The sequence below is a fragment of the Salmo salar genome, chromosome ssa23 (assembly GCF_905237065.1).
Source record: "Salmo salar chromosome ssa23, Ssal_v3.1, whole genome shotgun sequence".
In the NCBI taxonomy this organism is placed as follows: Eukaryota; Metazoa; Chordata; class Actinopteri; order Salmoniformes; family Salmonidae; genus Salmo; species Salmo salar.
This window is the reverse complement of record NC_059464.1, coordinates 20,032,959-20,047,539: the sequence shown is the minus strand read 5'-3', so window position 1 is coordinate 20,047,539 and position 14,581 is coordinate 20,032,959. Positions and strand designations below refer to the sequence as shown.

General features: G+C 39.6%; 1 protein-coding gene across 5 annotated transcripts in view; it reads right to left on the bottom strand.

The window, feature by feature from the left end:
* The window catches only part of LOC106584135 (nucleoprotein TPR), a 44,270-nt gene extending 31,249 nt beyond the window's left edge, over nucleotides 1–13,021 (bottom strand). For all 5 annotated transcript variants that reach the window (XM_014169036.2, XM_014169038.2, XM_014169039.2 and 2 more), the window contains exons 1-10: nucleotides 12,824–13,021; nucleotides 12,144–12,248; nucleotides 11,909–11,982; nucleotides 11,726–11,822; nucleotides 11,537–11,640; nucleotides 11,248–11,412; nucleotides 9,734–9,907; nucleotides 5,032–5,119; nucleotides 4,741–4,881; nucleotides 3,956–4,053 (exon numbers count right to left, since the gene is read on the bottom strand). In XM_014169036.2, coding sequence (XP_014024511.2) covers nucleotides 3,956–4,053; nucleotides 4,741–4,881; nucleotides 5,032–5,119; nucleotides 9,734–9,907; nucleotides 11,248–11,412; nucleotides 11,537–11,640; nucleotides 11,726–11,822; nucleotides 11,909–11,982; nucleotides 12,144–12,248; nucleotides 12,824–12,974 — 1,197 coding nt within the window. In that variant the 5' untranslated portion in view covers nucleotides 12,975–13,021. The remainder of the gene's footprint in view (nucleotides 1–3,955; nucleotides 4,054–4,740; nucleotides 4,882–5,031; nucleotides 5,120–9,733; nucleotides 9,908–11,247; nucleotides 11,413–11,536; nucleotides 11,641–11,725; nucleotides 11,823–11,908; nucleotides 11,983–12,143; nucleotides 12,249–12,823) is intronic.
* Between the last annotated feature and the right edge of the window lie 1,560 nt (nucleotides 13,022–14,581).

Sequence of the window (14,581 nt, the reverse complement as noted above, 5' to 3'; positions counted from 1 at the left end):
GGTGGACTCCAATCAAGGTGTAGAAACATCTCAAAGATGATCAATTGAAACAGGATGCACCTGAGCTCAATTTCAAGTCTCATAGCAAAGGATCTGAATAATTATGTAAATAAGGAATCTGTTTTTGATCTTTTATAAATGTGCCCCAAAAAATTGGAACCTGTTTTCGCTGTGTCATTTTAGGGTATTGTGTGTAGATCGATAAGGAATCAATTTAATTTAATACATTTTAGAATAAGACTAACATAACAAAATGTGGAAAAAGTCAAGGGGTCTGAATAATTTCCAAATGCACCGTACGTAGAACTTTATGAGCTGGACTGACTGTCTTCGCAATTATTATTTTATGTTTGCACTTGTTAGCATATGTAGCTAGCAGCTTCCATGGAAATTCACAATTACTGGTAACGGACACCCAATAGGCTTTTTGAGGTTTTTTTGGCGCCCCCTTGAGTACTAAGCTGGTAATACCGTAAATCCCAGGATGAGAGAAGGACGGTATGGAAAATCTGGATACCGCCTCGGGCTGTGGCGGTATGAAATTGTGTTAGCCGGTGATTGTCAAGCAAATAACTGCCGGCCTCACAGTAATTGGCAATTATTTAACAAACATTTAGTGTCTCCTGGCTTCCACGCATAGCCTACAAGCCATTGATGCAGACCTTTGGAACATCTACATTTAAAAAAGTGTAATAAATCCATTTAATATAGCCTACACCGTCACAGTTAATCGATTATTTATTTTAGGCAGGTCTAAAGAACCATGATATGAAGAAAATGTAGTCTATTTCAGAAGAACAGCATACTCTGAGTTGTCCTCATGTGAGGCCCTGATCTGGCTATGCCATTATGGCTGTGGGCTACACTAGTTAATTTAGCAGACAAGATTTGCTTAGAATTCCGTGGCATTATTTTATATTATGAAGAATACAATTGAACATAGCTGAATAAAATAGAAAGGATATTTTCTCCAAAGGATTTCTGAGGTAGTGCGCACATGCAGCTATTCTGTGTTGAGCGGTTAACAAAGAAACAGGTCCTCCTACATGCTTAATTTGGAGTTATTTATGCAGCCCCTCGTTTTGACATAATGCTCCCTAAAATAGTCCATGCCTTGTGGCAGTTGTGCCCTTCGGCTGAATAAAATAATTATAATTCCTTCCTCCCGGCTGCCAATCGCTTTGCTCCGAAGCACCTCTCACTCACATGGCTCCCTCAGATATCTCAATTCTTATTAGCTAATTCCCGTCACGTAATCGGGCCCTTCTCACAGGCCTCTCATCTTCGAAGTAGGCTTCAAGTGAAGACAGACACATCGGGAACGCAACTGCACGCATTTACATTTCGTCAGCCAAAAAGATGAGTAGGCCTAATGAACAGCAAAAGCACTAGTCTGTCCATTTACTATCCCCCATAGTACAAAAGTTGACCTATTCTATTGGTCAATTTGTCCTACTGTGCAAGAAAGAAATATTCCAAACATACTCTGGGACAGTTGTGGGATGTGATAGATCCCAAATTAATACAACAACTAGCATCAAAAAACATTTTAAAAGCAATGAGGCTGATGCAACAGATCAGAACATTTACCACAAAATATTGATAAACTACTAGGATATTTCTTGACATTATAAGCCCAGCAATGTGCACACTGCATTAGGCTGGCTATAAGTGGGAATGTTCCAAAATGCAATTAGCGGGAAAACACCGTTCTCAAAAGTGACCGCAAATGCGATTATGCATGTAATGATTTATTATAAAGGTGAATTATTATGGTGAAAATGATCTTCCCCAAACTTGAAACTCGTGCGCTGCCTATGTCAGTTAGGCTCTACACCGGTTGTAAAGCGGATTAATGTGCTTATTTTTAACAAGTTATTTGCCCACTTTAGTAGTGATACAAACCTTATCAAAACATATAAGTCTATGAGCTAGACTACATGAGGTGTCCGACTATGATTTGGAAAAAAAGAGAAAGAAACCTGCTAAAAAACCCACAAAAAAAGGCATGTGCTGTTTCTTGCCTTACTGCACACGCTGGGCATCATTCACAAGTGATAATACATAATTCACAAGTGATAATACATAATTCACAAGTGATAATGTTGTCACCCATCAGACTATTCTTAATTTAATATTGTATTTACATATACTAAATAATATGTGTGAAATTAGTTTGGATTTAGACTGGACCATTATCATGCACCTGTCTCAGAACAGGAGCAGGGGAAAATGTATATTTTTTGCATTGATGTCAGAGTGATTAGAGGGACTATGTCGTGCTGAGTGCCAGGCAGTTATCAAGTTCGGTAGGCTACTAATGACCATCAGCAGCATCAAAGCACAGTTTTGGAGAAGCCTAGTTACCATGACTAAACGGTCACGTGGAATTTGACTGCGGTCCTGACTCATGACTGCCGGTGTGGCAGTAATACGGTCACTGTAACGTCCCCAATACTGCCCAATCCTACCCAGCACTAATGGAGAGATATGTGAAAGGGAGCGGAGTTACAGCCTCGCTCTATTCAATAGTAGCAGTAGGCTCAAGTTACAACCCGCCTTTTTCTTGACAGATAGCTGAACTAGCCAATTGAGTTGTTTCGAATTTCGCCCTGGCAGCTGAGTTGTTTAGAGATGCGTCCTGAAAGCAAAAAAAAGTAAAACATTTTCCAGATCAAGGAAAATGACAAAAAAATAAAAATAAATTGTTTCATAAGCGTCTGTGATCACAAACCATGACGTTACGTTGGAACTATTTGCATTGAATAAATGCTATTTTATAGTCTGAAACGGCAATGCCTATATGAGGTCCTTCCATACAGGCATGCCATTCTGGAGTGATGCTTCTATGCAAGCTGGAGTGATGCTTCTACTGATAACATGATCAGTAGGCTAATATACAGTAATGGGACAGTGACACATTGTTGTTTTGGCTCTGTACTCCAGCACTTTGGATTTGAAACAATATGACTATGAGGTTGAAGAGCAGCCTGCCAGATTTAATTTGAGGGTATTTTCATCCATATCGTGTGAAGCATTTACAAATTACAGCACATTTTGTACATAGTCCCCACGTTTTTGGGGACCAACAGTATTGGGACAAATTCACTTGTATGTGTATTAAAGTAGTGAAAAGTTTAGTATTTGGTCCCATCTTCATAGCACACAATAACTATATCAAGCTTGTGATTCTACCGATTTGTGGGATGGATTTGCTGTTTGTTTTGGTTGCTTTCCAGCTCATGTGAATGAGTGAGAAAGTTAGACACACAAATACCATACCCCCAAGACATACTAACCTTTCCGATTATTTTGTGACCAATATAAATTAATGGTAAATAATGTAACGTGTCATTTTTGCAAATAATAAAATTGAATTTCTAAACACTTCTACAGTAATGTGGATGATACTGTGTTTACAGATAATCCTGAATGAATTGTGAATGATCAGTGAGAAAGTTTGACGCAGAAATATCATCACCCCAAGACATGCATTTTTGGGGGAGTATATTTGTGCATCATTATTCACAATTCATTCAGGATTATCCGTAATCATGGCAGCATCCATATTAATGCAGAAGTGTTTCCAAACATTCTATACTTGATTACAATAAAAGTGACTCCAAAATGACAATACATTATTTACCATTCATTTCTATTAGGCACAAAACTATTTGAAACACAATCAAAACAAACAGCAAATGCATTCAAAAAAGATGTATAGTCACAAACTTGATGTAGTCATTGCATGCTAAGAACATGGGACCAAATACTTAACTTTTAACTACTTTAATACACATATTTGGCCCAATACTTTTGGTTCCCTAAAATGGGGGGACTATATACAAAAACATTGAATATCGGCTTAAAATACCGGCCATCGGCCTCCTTGACACCCAAAAAAAACGGTATTGGCCCTAAAACAAATCTACGTCGGTCGTTCTCTAGTGGTTACCTCAGTCAGCTTCATGCCAGGTTTGACAATCTTGGCCACGGCGGCTGCAGTTGGGGACATGGTGGTAATCGTTTCCTCTGACAGCACTGAGGCTGCACCTGCAGGGCATGGAAATAGACAACCATGCAAACAGGTCAAAGTTCATCCTCCATTTTGTAAGAATATGTCGAAAATAAATACACAACGCAGAGAAAGTACGAGAGGTCAAGAGGATGAGAAGTCAATAGAATTAACGATCAATGGAAATAGTGTTTTTTCTGTAATAGGGAATTATTTATCAATGGGTTATAGTCATGGGAGGAATCTGTCAATACAGTGAGCCTGAAATAGTATACTTGTTATTTGGCCATTGGCCCAGTTGTACTGCAAGGACTTCTAGTTGGTCAACCACAGGCTAGGGTTGGGTTATAAAACTAGATCCTGTCCCTTTCTTCTGGGGAGAAAAAACACTGGAGAACATCACTGAGGACAGGGGGGAATGACCATCTACTACTTCCAAGCAGGATTTGTCCTCTTTGAATAAACCTATTTTCCTCCCCCTGATTTGCTTTGGGGTCTGTGTTATTAAAGAATAACATCAACTGCTAACAATTTCAAACTGAAGTCTCCAGAGCATGATCAAAGAAACCCCATCATCCTAATACAAATCAGTCAGTGGCCAGTTTGTAAAATCTGCTGGTAATGATGCTAACTCGGAGAGACACCATCCCTATTAAAGTAATTTTAAGGTCCAGTCAACTGTTCAGTAAAAAAAAACTGACAGGCGATTGTGTCTTAAGTCTGACCTCTGAGCTTGGTGTCAGATAGAAGTTCGTTGGCGTTGTCCAGTTCTTTCTCCAGACTGGAGATACTCTCCTTCAGCTCAGCAGCCTCCTTGATCCGACAGGCATCCATCTCCTGCAGTTTCACCTCCAGGGCCTTGTTCGCTGTAGAGAGGAAAGGAGAGGAGAATTCAGACTAATGACCAATAAAGTTAGCCTATCAATGACAAGAAAACATAGAGCCTGTGTTAGACAGTTTTGCATTGAGACAATAGTTGTGTGTGACTGTCTTTCTGGTCTCTCTCTCTCCCTCACCTTCTACAGCATCCTTCAGAAGCTTGTGCAGCTCCTCTACAGCCCCACTCAACTCCTCACTCTTGGACTCAGAGTCTGCAGCAGCTCCCTGGGAAGACAAGGTAAAGGGTTGTTGGCCAGTGTTGTGACAGGAACAATTAATGCCCTTATTAGCTAAATGCTTCACATCATCCACCATGAAAATGTAACATGCACCTGTTAACTAAAATGTTCACCAAAAGCTTACCCACACAAAAGCAACTTTTTTAACTAAAGTAAAAAATAAATACAAAATTAAGAAAATACTGTATAATGGCACTGGAGGGAATAGCAGCCATTTTATGGGCACCTGACCAATTGTGCCATTTAGTGTTTTTTTGCACTGATCTTAACTTTTTTTCGACAATGTTTCTGGCATTGTTTCCTATGATCAAAAATAGCTTTTGGACATCAGAACAGCGATCACAAACCTCTATTTGGATGAGGATTTCTACTTCAATGAGTCTGATGCGAAGGTCATACTTGCCCATACCAGATAAGGCCCAAATCCCAGACGCTCGAAAAAGGAAGAGGCGGTGTTACAGAGACCAGCGTGCGGGATATCTGACGAGACTATGTCGGCGAGTGGATAAACTGCCTCTACCCTCCATTCTATTGGCAAACCTGCAATTACTGGAGAATAAACTGGACGAGCTCCGTTCTAGACTATCCTATCAAAGTGATCTGAAGAACTGTAATATCCTATGTTTTCCGAGTCTTGGCTGAACAAGGACATGGAAAATATAATTCTAGCTGTTTTTTCTATGCATGAGAGAACAGCAGTTGTGTGTCTCTCTGTTAGCAACAGCTGGTACGCAATCTCTAATATTAAAAGGAAGTCTCAAGGTTAGAATGCCTCATGATAAGCTGTAGACCATATTATTTACCAATAACGCTTTAATCTATACTTTACAAAAATATAAAATGCAACATGTAGTGTTGGTCCCAAGTTTCATGAGCTGAAATTAAAGATCTCAAACATATGCCACATGAACTTCTATTTCTCAAACATTTTGTGCACATCCCTGTTAGTGAGCATTTCTCATTTGCCAAGATAATCCATCCACCTGACAGGTGTGGCATATCAAGAAGCTGATTAAACAGCATAATCATTACACAGGTGCACCTTGTGCTTGGGATAATAAAATGCCACTAAAATGTGCAGTTTTATCACACAACAGTGCCCTGATGTCTCAAGCAATTGGCATGCTGACTGCAGGAATATCCACCAGAGCTGTTGCCAGAGAATTTAATGTTTATTTCTCTACCATAAGCCACCTCCAACGTCATTTTGGACCATAAGCCACCTCCAACGTAATTTTATTGATCTACAATCCATAGGTATCAGTCTACTCAGTGACACCCAGAGAACATCAGCATCATAGCTCTTATTGCGGGACTCTGAAACAACTGAATTGAGCTACATGTATTGTCAACCTATGTGTATTGAACACTATACCCGAGGAAAAACTATACTGCATGGATGTTTTGGAGTCTGATAATTCTGAGGAGGATGTTTGGAAAAAATATATTGGGTATTGAGTAGACTGTTACCCCATTTCATTAATTCCCAATCCTTAGGTAAAGCTGTACAGTGCAATGAATGTCAATACACACAATAGGCTGACTAGTGAGGTGATTTCACACAGTCACAGTCCCGCGATAAGAGCTACAACACTAATATTTGCATAAACTCTTCACAGTTGTGTTCTGTGGGTGTCACCAAGTAGATGGATACCCCCATTTCATTGCTTCACATTCCAACCTTGTTCAACATTATCTAGTCTAAATATGGCATGACTCCACCAATTGTAACCTTCTGCATCACTTTCAAAGAGGTACTTTTATTTTGAAGGCAAACTGCAAATTCCACTATAGCGCCTAATCCTTATTGTGGCTAGCTTCACAACACATAATCCGGTCAGGTCGAGCCTCACTAGCCAGATGAAGCAAGCTGGCTGCTTATAACGTTAGCCTTGGGAAACAGGGTTAAGTAGCTGGCTAGCTATTTATTTTCATGAACTGAAGTTCAATTTCAATAGGAGAACAACAAGTGTCTACCTAGCTAATACTTACAAGGATTCCTAAATCATTGCAAAGAATAATGAAAATGACTGCAGTTTCAACTGGTCATCGTTTTCAGGCTGGTTGTATTGGTGCTAGCTAGGTACCAAGCTAATGCTCGCTAGCTACCCCAGAAGTTGCAGTCAAACAAATAATACTTTATTACCAACGCGGTATTGTAAACACATCGTTCGAGGCTGGTGTTTGCAAACTTTTTGCACAGTTTTGACAGTGCTACTGATAGTAGTGGCGGCGCTTGGCTTGCACGTGCAAATTCAGAACACACAGCATTCTATAATATAACTGTGTTATTTGACGTCAAATTAAAAGCTTATTTGATACGTCAAATAGTGTTATTTGACGTGTATCTTTTTTTGACGCGCAAAGACCCAAACGGTGTTCCGTAGTATGTCGTGAAGCTAATAGCAGTGACGCCATTACTGTGTAACTCTGGTAGGGCAACATCTGAACAATAGTGCACTTGGTAACGTTAGTGTGTACCGGTGCTCGACCAGTCGCGAAAGCCAACATCACTCACGACAGAGAACGGTTGATTGTCAAGGGCAATGAATTCCATTATCTTGGCGTTAATGGATTTTGCCTTTGAGTTGTCTCGCTGAAATTGTCTTACGCTTTCAAATGACTGCTCGATCCACACAACAGACATTGTGGGCTAAGTTAAGAATGCTGTGTTGCGCAACATTTTACGTGGCGTCATTACGTAATGTACCTACGTTATATAGGTATGCACATCAGCTTTGACATCGTTTTTTCACGTCGGCGTTAAACTAGGCAACAGGCCGATACCGATGTTGACATTTTTAGCTAATATCGTACGATTCTGATATGTTCACCGATATATCGTGCATCCCAGTCATGTTGAAATCTGACTGGGAATTCACAAATCCATAGATTAGAGACAAATTAATTTATTTCAATTGACTCATTTCCTTATACGAACTGAACTCTGTAAAATCTTAGAAATTGTTGCATGTGGCGTTCATATTTTTGTTCAGTGTATATTTTTAGTAGCCGTCTACTTACCACCACAAACCGATGCTGGCAACGAAGACCGCACTCTACCAACTATATAGGGCCATAACCAAACAAGGAAATGCTCACGAGATGTTATATAATTTTATAAACCATGTGTGCCAAGTTGGCAGTAGAATGGGTTTTGGTCAAGAAACTTGTGGTTTTCAGGTATGTAAAGGCACAAGGATGACTGTCACTATGCTCCATTTTTCCTCTATGGCAGTGGCACTCAGAATGTGTGTGAAAGAGAGACGTTCAAGTTCCTCAGTGTCCACATCACTAAGGACCTATCATGGTCCAAACACACCAACACAGTCGTGAAGAAGGCACGACAATGCCTCAAACCTTCAGGAGGATGAAAAGATTTAGCATTGGCCCCAAGATCCTCAAAAAGTTCAACAGCTGCACCATTGTGAGCATATTGACTGGCTGCATCACAGCTTGGTATAGCAACTGCTTGGCATCTGACTGCAAGGCGCTACAGAGGGTGCATACGGCCCAGTACATCAGTGGGGCCTAGCTCCTGGACACCCAGGACCTCTATACAAGGTGGTGTCAGAGGAAGGTCCTAGAAATTGTCAAGGACTCCAGCCACCTAAGTCATAGATCATTATTTCTGCTACCGCAAAGCAAGCAGTACCGGAATGCCAAGTCTGGGAACAAAAAGCTCCTGAACAGCTTCTACCCCAAGACATTAAACCAGGGTTTCTCAATCTTGGTCCTCAGGAACCCAAGGAGTGCGTGTTTTTTTTTTTTTGCCGGTGCACTCCACAAAAAAATCTGATTCACACCTTGGGGTCCCGAGGACACAGTTTGGGAAACGTTGATTTAGACTGCGGAACAGTTAATCAAATGGCCACCTGGACTATTTGCATTGACCCCCTATTTTTAATAATTTTCTTTGCACATTTACCAGACTCTACCCAAACACTCAGACATACTAAACTGACACTCCCAACACATACATGCCACACGCACAGACAAACTTTCACACCTTTTCAAGCTTTACATATGCTGCTGCTACTCGGTAAAATCTGATAGCCTAGTCACTTTTACCTAGGGATGCACAATATATTGGTGAACATATCGGAATCTGACGACACTAGCTAAAAATACCAACATCGGTATCGCCCCGATGTCTAATTTAACACCGATGTGAAAAACCGATGTCAAAACTGACGTGCATACCTACAGTTGAAGTCAGAAGATTACATACACTTAGTTTGTAGTCATTAAAACTCATTTTTCAACCACTCCACAAATTTATTGTTAACAAACTGTAGTTTTGGCAAGTGAGTTAGGACATCTACTTTGTGCATGACACAAGTAATTTTTCCAACAATTGTTTACAGACAGGTTATTTCACTTATAATGAATTCACTGTATCACAATTCCAGTGGGTCAGAAGTTTACATACACTAAGTTGACTGTGCCTTTAAACAGCTTGGAAAATTCCAGAAAATTATGTTTGAAAAGCAAAAAAAATGTAACGATCAAATGAGCAATATCTGCAATCATGACTGATTTTGAGAGCTATAGAGTACTCATGGGAATTGAAAGCAAATCCTAGACATGTTCTACATACCTTGTACAAGTTGGAGAGCTTTATGTTGGCATTCAGCTCATTCCTAAACTTCTCCTCCATGCTAGCGTGCTGCTCCTTAGCCTCTTTCAGTTTGCTGATCATGTCTTCAGTCTGCTTCTGAAGGCTTTCACTTGAAGTCTTTAAACTTGTCACTTGGTCCTGGACTCTGTTCAACTACAAAAACAACCGAAAACATAATGTTGACACAGTAAATGGGGATAAGCCAGTCAGGTAATAGTTTAGAGACATTGTCATATCAAAAACATACTCAATAGATGAATATGAAACCAGCATGTACAGTTGTCCCAACATAACTATTTGTGATAGAAAAATAATGTTTTTTTTTTACTGTTATGTCTTGGTCTACTCCATTCAGATGCTAACTACGTAAGGGATAATCAACGAGGGGCTATGCTTTCTCTAGAAACGAATGAACGACGTGGAAGGTGTGTTCCATGACACGCTAGCGGAATGGAACTGACCTTCCACGGAGTTGCATTATTTTCCAGAGAACGCAGAGCCACGAGTGTATTATCCCTTTTATACCATGGCTATAATTGAACACATTTGCAGGTAGAAATGTGTTCAACATCCACTGAAGCAGCTAGCAAGTTTACTAGATAGCTACAGTAGTTGCCTTGGTAACCAAACAAACATACTTGCTAGTTTAGCTAACTAAACCATCAAGTCCTAGCTTGCTATTATGAAAATCGAATTCAACAATGTCAATAATGTTTTCAATTCGACTTTTGCTTTCAGAAACAGCTCAATAGAACAGATCAGAATGAACTATAGCCATTGAACTCTACCGTGCTGATATACCATGCGTAATAGGGAAATAATGTACGCTATAGAATGCCCTTCAAGCCAATCATAAATGAGTATTCAACAATGCCACGGTATAACTTGCTTTAACACCTATTGATGATAGTATCTTCTGGCCGGGGGAGTTTTGTTAAGAGCCCTGATGCTTGCTCTAAATGTTAACACACATCGCTTGCAGTACTGCTTTGGAAACATAAAAAAATGTTCATATCTGCGATAAATCATTTCCAAAAAACTAAAAAGGTTAAATAACTTCACACCTTTATAGCGGTAGGGTTCCCACATGGTCATATTTCCATGTTACAGAGCTTGTTTACAGAAAACAGACGGAAGACAGAGTTGGACCACCAGTGCTAATTAGGTGTCTGCGTCTCCGAACACCTGTGTATAAACGGAAGACTGACGCCACAAATGTGTTGTCAATGAGAAATACTGTCGGCTGCAACCATGGTAAAAATGGTTATGTATGTGTAAATTTAGCATTTGTGAAATTATTTTTATGTGATATGAAAGTAGTCATGTTTCTAGAACTGTATCGCAATTGAGAATCAATTCACGTTTAGATGGAGTATTTGGCTGTTTTGGCTTCCACAGCCAATTCACCTGTAACAGAACATGTAAGGTCCTTGGACTATAAGGAAGTAACGATAGGCTCCTTTAGTCCATTATTGGGCTTGTCTTGGTCATACCTCATCCTCTTTGTTCTCAAGGCTGCACTTGAGCTCCAGGATCTCATTGCCCTTCTGACGTGACAGGGCCAGCAGCTCCTCACTCTTAGCCTTGAGCTCTCCGTTCAACCAGGCCGTCTGGCCCTGCAACAGCTCCTTCTCCTGTTCCATACGCTTCTCACGGTACTGGAGGTAATAGGCACAACAGTGTGGATTACACATGTGATGTATTGGATCATTTTAACACCTTCCTTAAGAGCTGGGTCCTATTCAAGAGTTCACAAGTTACAGAACATTCAAATAGGCTCACCTTGATGTTGACCTCTGAGGATTCGAGCTCGTCCAGCTTGAGCTGCAGCCCCATCTTTGTTGAATTGACTTCTGCCACTTTGTCATTGAGGCGCTGCAAGTCCTCTGATGATCAAATAAATCCCATAGACATTAGATAAAGAATGTGTGTGTGTGTGTGTGTTATCCCTCCACATAGATTCATCCATACCACTCAGATAGTCCACTTCCTGAGATCTCCTCTCCAGTGTATGCACAAGCTCCCTCTTCTCTGACTCCAGCTCATCTTTGGCTTTTGAGAACTGGGCCTAGAATAAAAATGTGTACATCTATATTAAGCCCAAAAAGGTGTCAACACCAACCGTTAATGAGGTGACAAGATCACGAGTCTCACCTGTTCAGATGTAAACTTTTCTTGGTTGATTTCACACTTTTTATTATTTTCCCGCACACTCTTGAGTTCTTCATCTATAGAAAATATGAGCAATTTCATTAAATGGTAGATTGTCATCCCCCATTCTTTAGTCATGGTCAGTAAATAGCCAAGCATGCATCACATACTAGTGTTTACATGTATGCAGCAGTCATTAAAGAGACTTTGGCTGGATCATATAACTAATTCCACTTACTGATCTTGGTGAACTCCTCTCGGAGTTTGTGGTGCTGTTCAGTCTGGGTCACTAACTGTTCCTGACTTTGCTCAAGACGCTGCACTTTCTCAAAGAACTGTTGTTCTGCAAGACAACACATGTCAACTTGTCTGAAAGCTAAATTATAAATCAAAGTACTTTAATGAAGTTGCCTAGCTACTTCCACGTATAGCTAGCTATAGGGACAGAGAGTAGAGAAGTTTTCAACGAGAAAACGCAGGACTCTCCAATCCTATTCCTGGAGAGCTACCGACCTGCAGGGTTTCGCTCCCACCCCAATCTAATAATTAACTGGTTGATAAACTGAATCAGGTCAGTTTCAACTGAGGTTGGCGTGAGAACCTACAGGACGGTAACGTTAGCGCTCCAGGAACAGGGTTGGAGACCCTGAGCTAACGTTACCCTAGTCAGTCATTCATTCACCAGGTTACGTCAGACAGTACAGCTAACGCTAGCTAGTTACAGTAGCAAAGCAATTTAGACATGGTTGATAAACAATGTTGGCAAGCTATTTTTGAAACCATCATATTCCTCTGCCTTGAAAACTAGCTAGTAAACAGTTGTCGATGCTGCCGGTCAAAGCCATCCACGCGTTATCCTACTACGTAGTTAGCTAGGGCTGTACACATATAATGACCTCCTATTCGGCCATATCTTACCACTATCGACTCTAAATTGCTCCTGGTGTGCCTTGAGGAAATCTATTTCATATTGCAGGTCAGACAGGAGTTTTTCCAGTTTATTTTGAACAGCTTTCGGGAGTTTCGTTATCTCAGCGCGCTCCAGAGCTTGTAGTAGCACTGCAGACATTTTCCCCTCGCAAAACAACTGGATCTGAGCAGGCGCAGTGGCTACTTGTTCTCAGTGACCTGTGTGGTGAGATACTTGGGAATATCTTTGACTATGTACATACGCACAGACTCAGTGAGCATAGCCATGCTATTGAGAAAGACCGCCGAAGGCAGACCTGGATGGGATCAATATCATGCCAAATGTATTCACAAATGTACATCTCCAATCCACAAATGTAAATCACTTTATACAAACGAACACCTTTTGATTTGTATTTGTGTAGATATATTGCATTACAATTGTTTTATAACTGCAGATATGCATGTCATTTCCAAGGACCTTAAGTAAAATGACTGCCATAATGATTTTACACATAGGAGAGATATGACAAATGGAAAACCTGCAACTCCATATTTGGAAGCGCTTAGGTCACCTGACTTTTGGCAGGGATTTGACAACAAGAAAAAGACAAGAGCTGTGTTAGAATATTATTATTATAAAAAAATATATATATATTAACAACAAATCAATACAGAGAGTACATGAGGGAACACAAGTACATATAGATTATATACTATGGACAATTGAGCTAGGGGGTACAATATCACATTACACAAAGACCTTAAGGGACATACATACACTTATAATTCTAACAGCTTTTTTGTTAGTAGAGTATTTAATTGTCTTAAAATACAGTTACATTTATTTTTGTAGGGTAAGAAAATGTGTTTTTTTGTTTGTAAATTTACATTTGTGAATATGAAATCTGGCCAAAAGAATAATGAAATTAATGACCTAAAAATGTTTCAGCTTATTCCTATTGTAGGTAAAGAATCCAAGCAGTACATCTCTCCACAATAGTGTAAGACCTTCATAAAACTGTTCAATTATAAATCTACTGATGTCTTGCCACAGTTTTCTTACATGAATACAATGCCAAAAAAGATGCAACACTGTTTCTGGGTGGTCATTACAAAAGGAGCAATTTGAGTTGATGTTTTCCTTAAACTTCTTTATATAGTGGTTGGCAGGATAATATTTATGAATAATTTTAAAGGAAACTTCCTTCATTTTGTTAACAAGTAGGTATGTGTGTGGCAACATCCAAACTTTTTTCCAACAGATATTATTAATAAATCCATTCCAATAAGGCATGACATAAGGTATAGATACAACATCCTGCTGAAACAAGGTTCGTATCGCTCTGTTGTTGAATGGACCAAAAGAGAAACAAATCTTTCCTACTGATGAACCAACAGGGTCAATAGAAGGTAGGCTCTGAGGGTCAGGTCTTGACACGTTCCTGAATAACAGAGCAACACCTTTTGGCTAAATTTCATATTCACAAATGTAAATTTACAAACAAAAAAACACAAACTTTCTTCCCTATTAAAAGAAATTGAACTGTATTTTAAGACAATTAAATACTCTACAAACAAAAAAGATGTTAGAATTATAAGTGTATGTATGTCCCTTAAGGTCTTTGTGTAATGTGATATTGTACCCCCTAGCTCAATTGTCCATTGTATATAATCTATATATACGTGTGTTCCCTCATGTACTCTCTGTATTGATTTGTTGTTAACAATTTTTGGTTTAAATCATTTTTAAAAAACTAATTATGA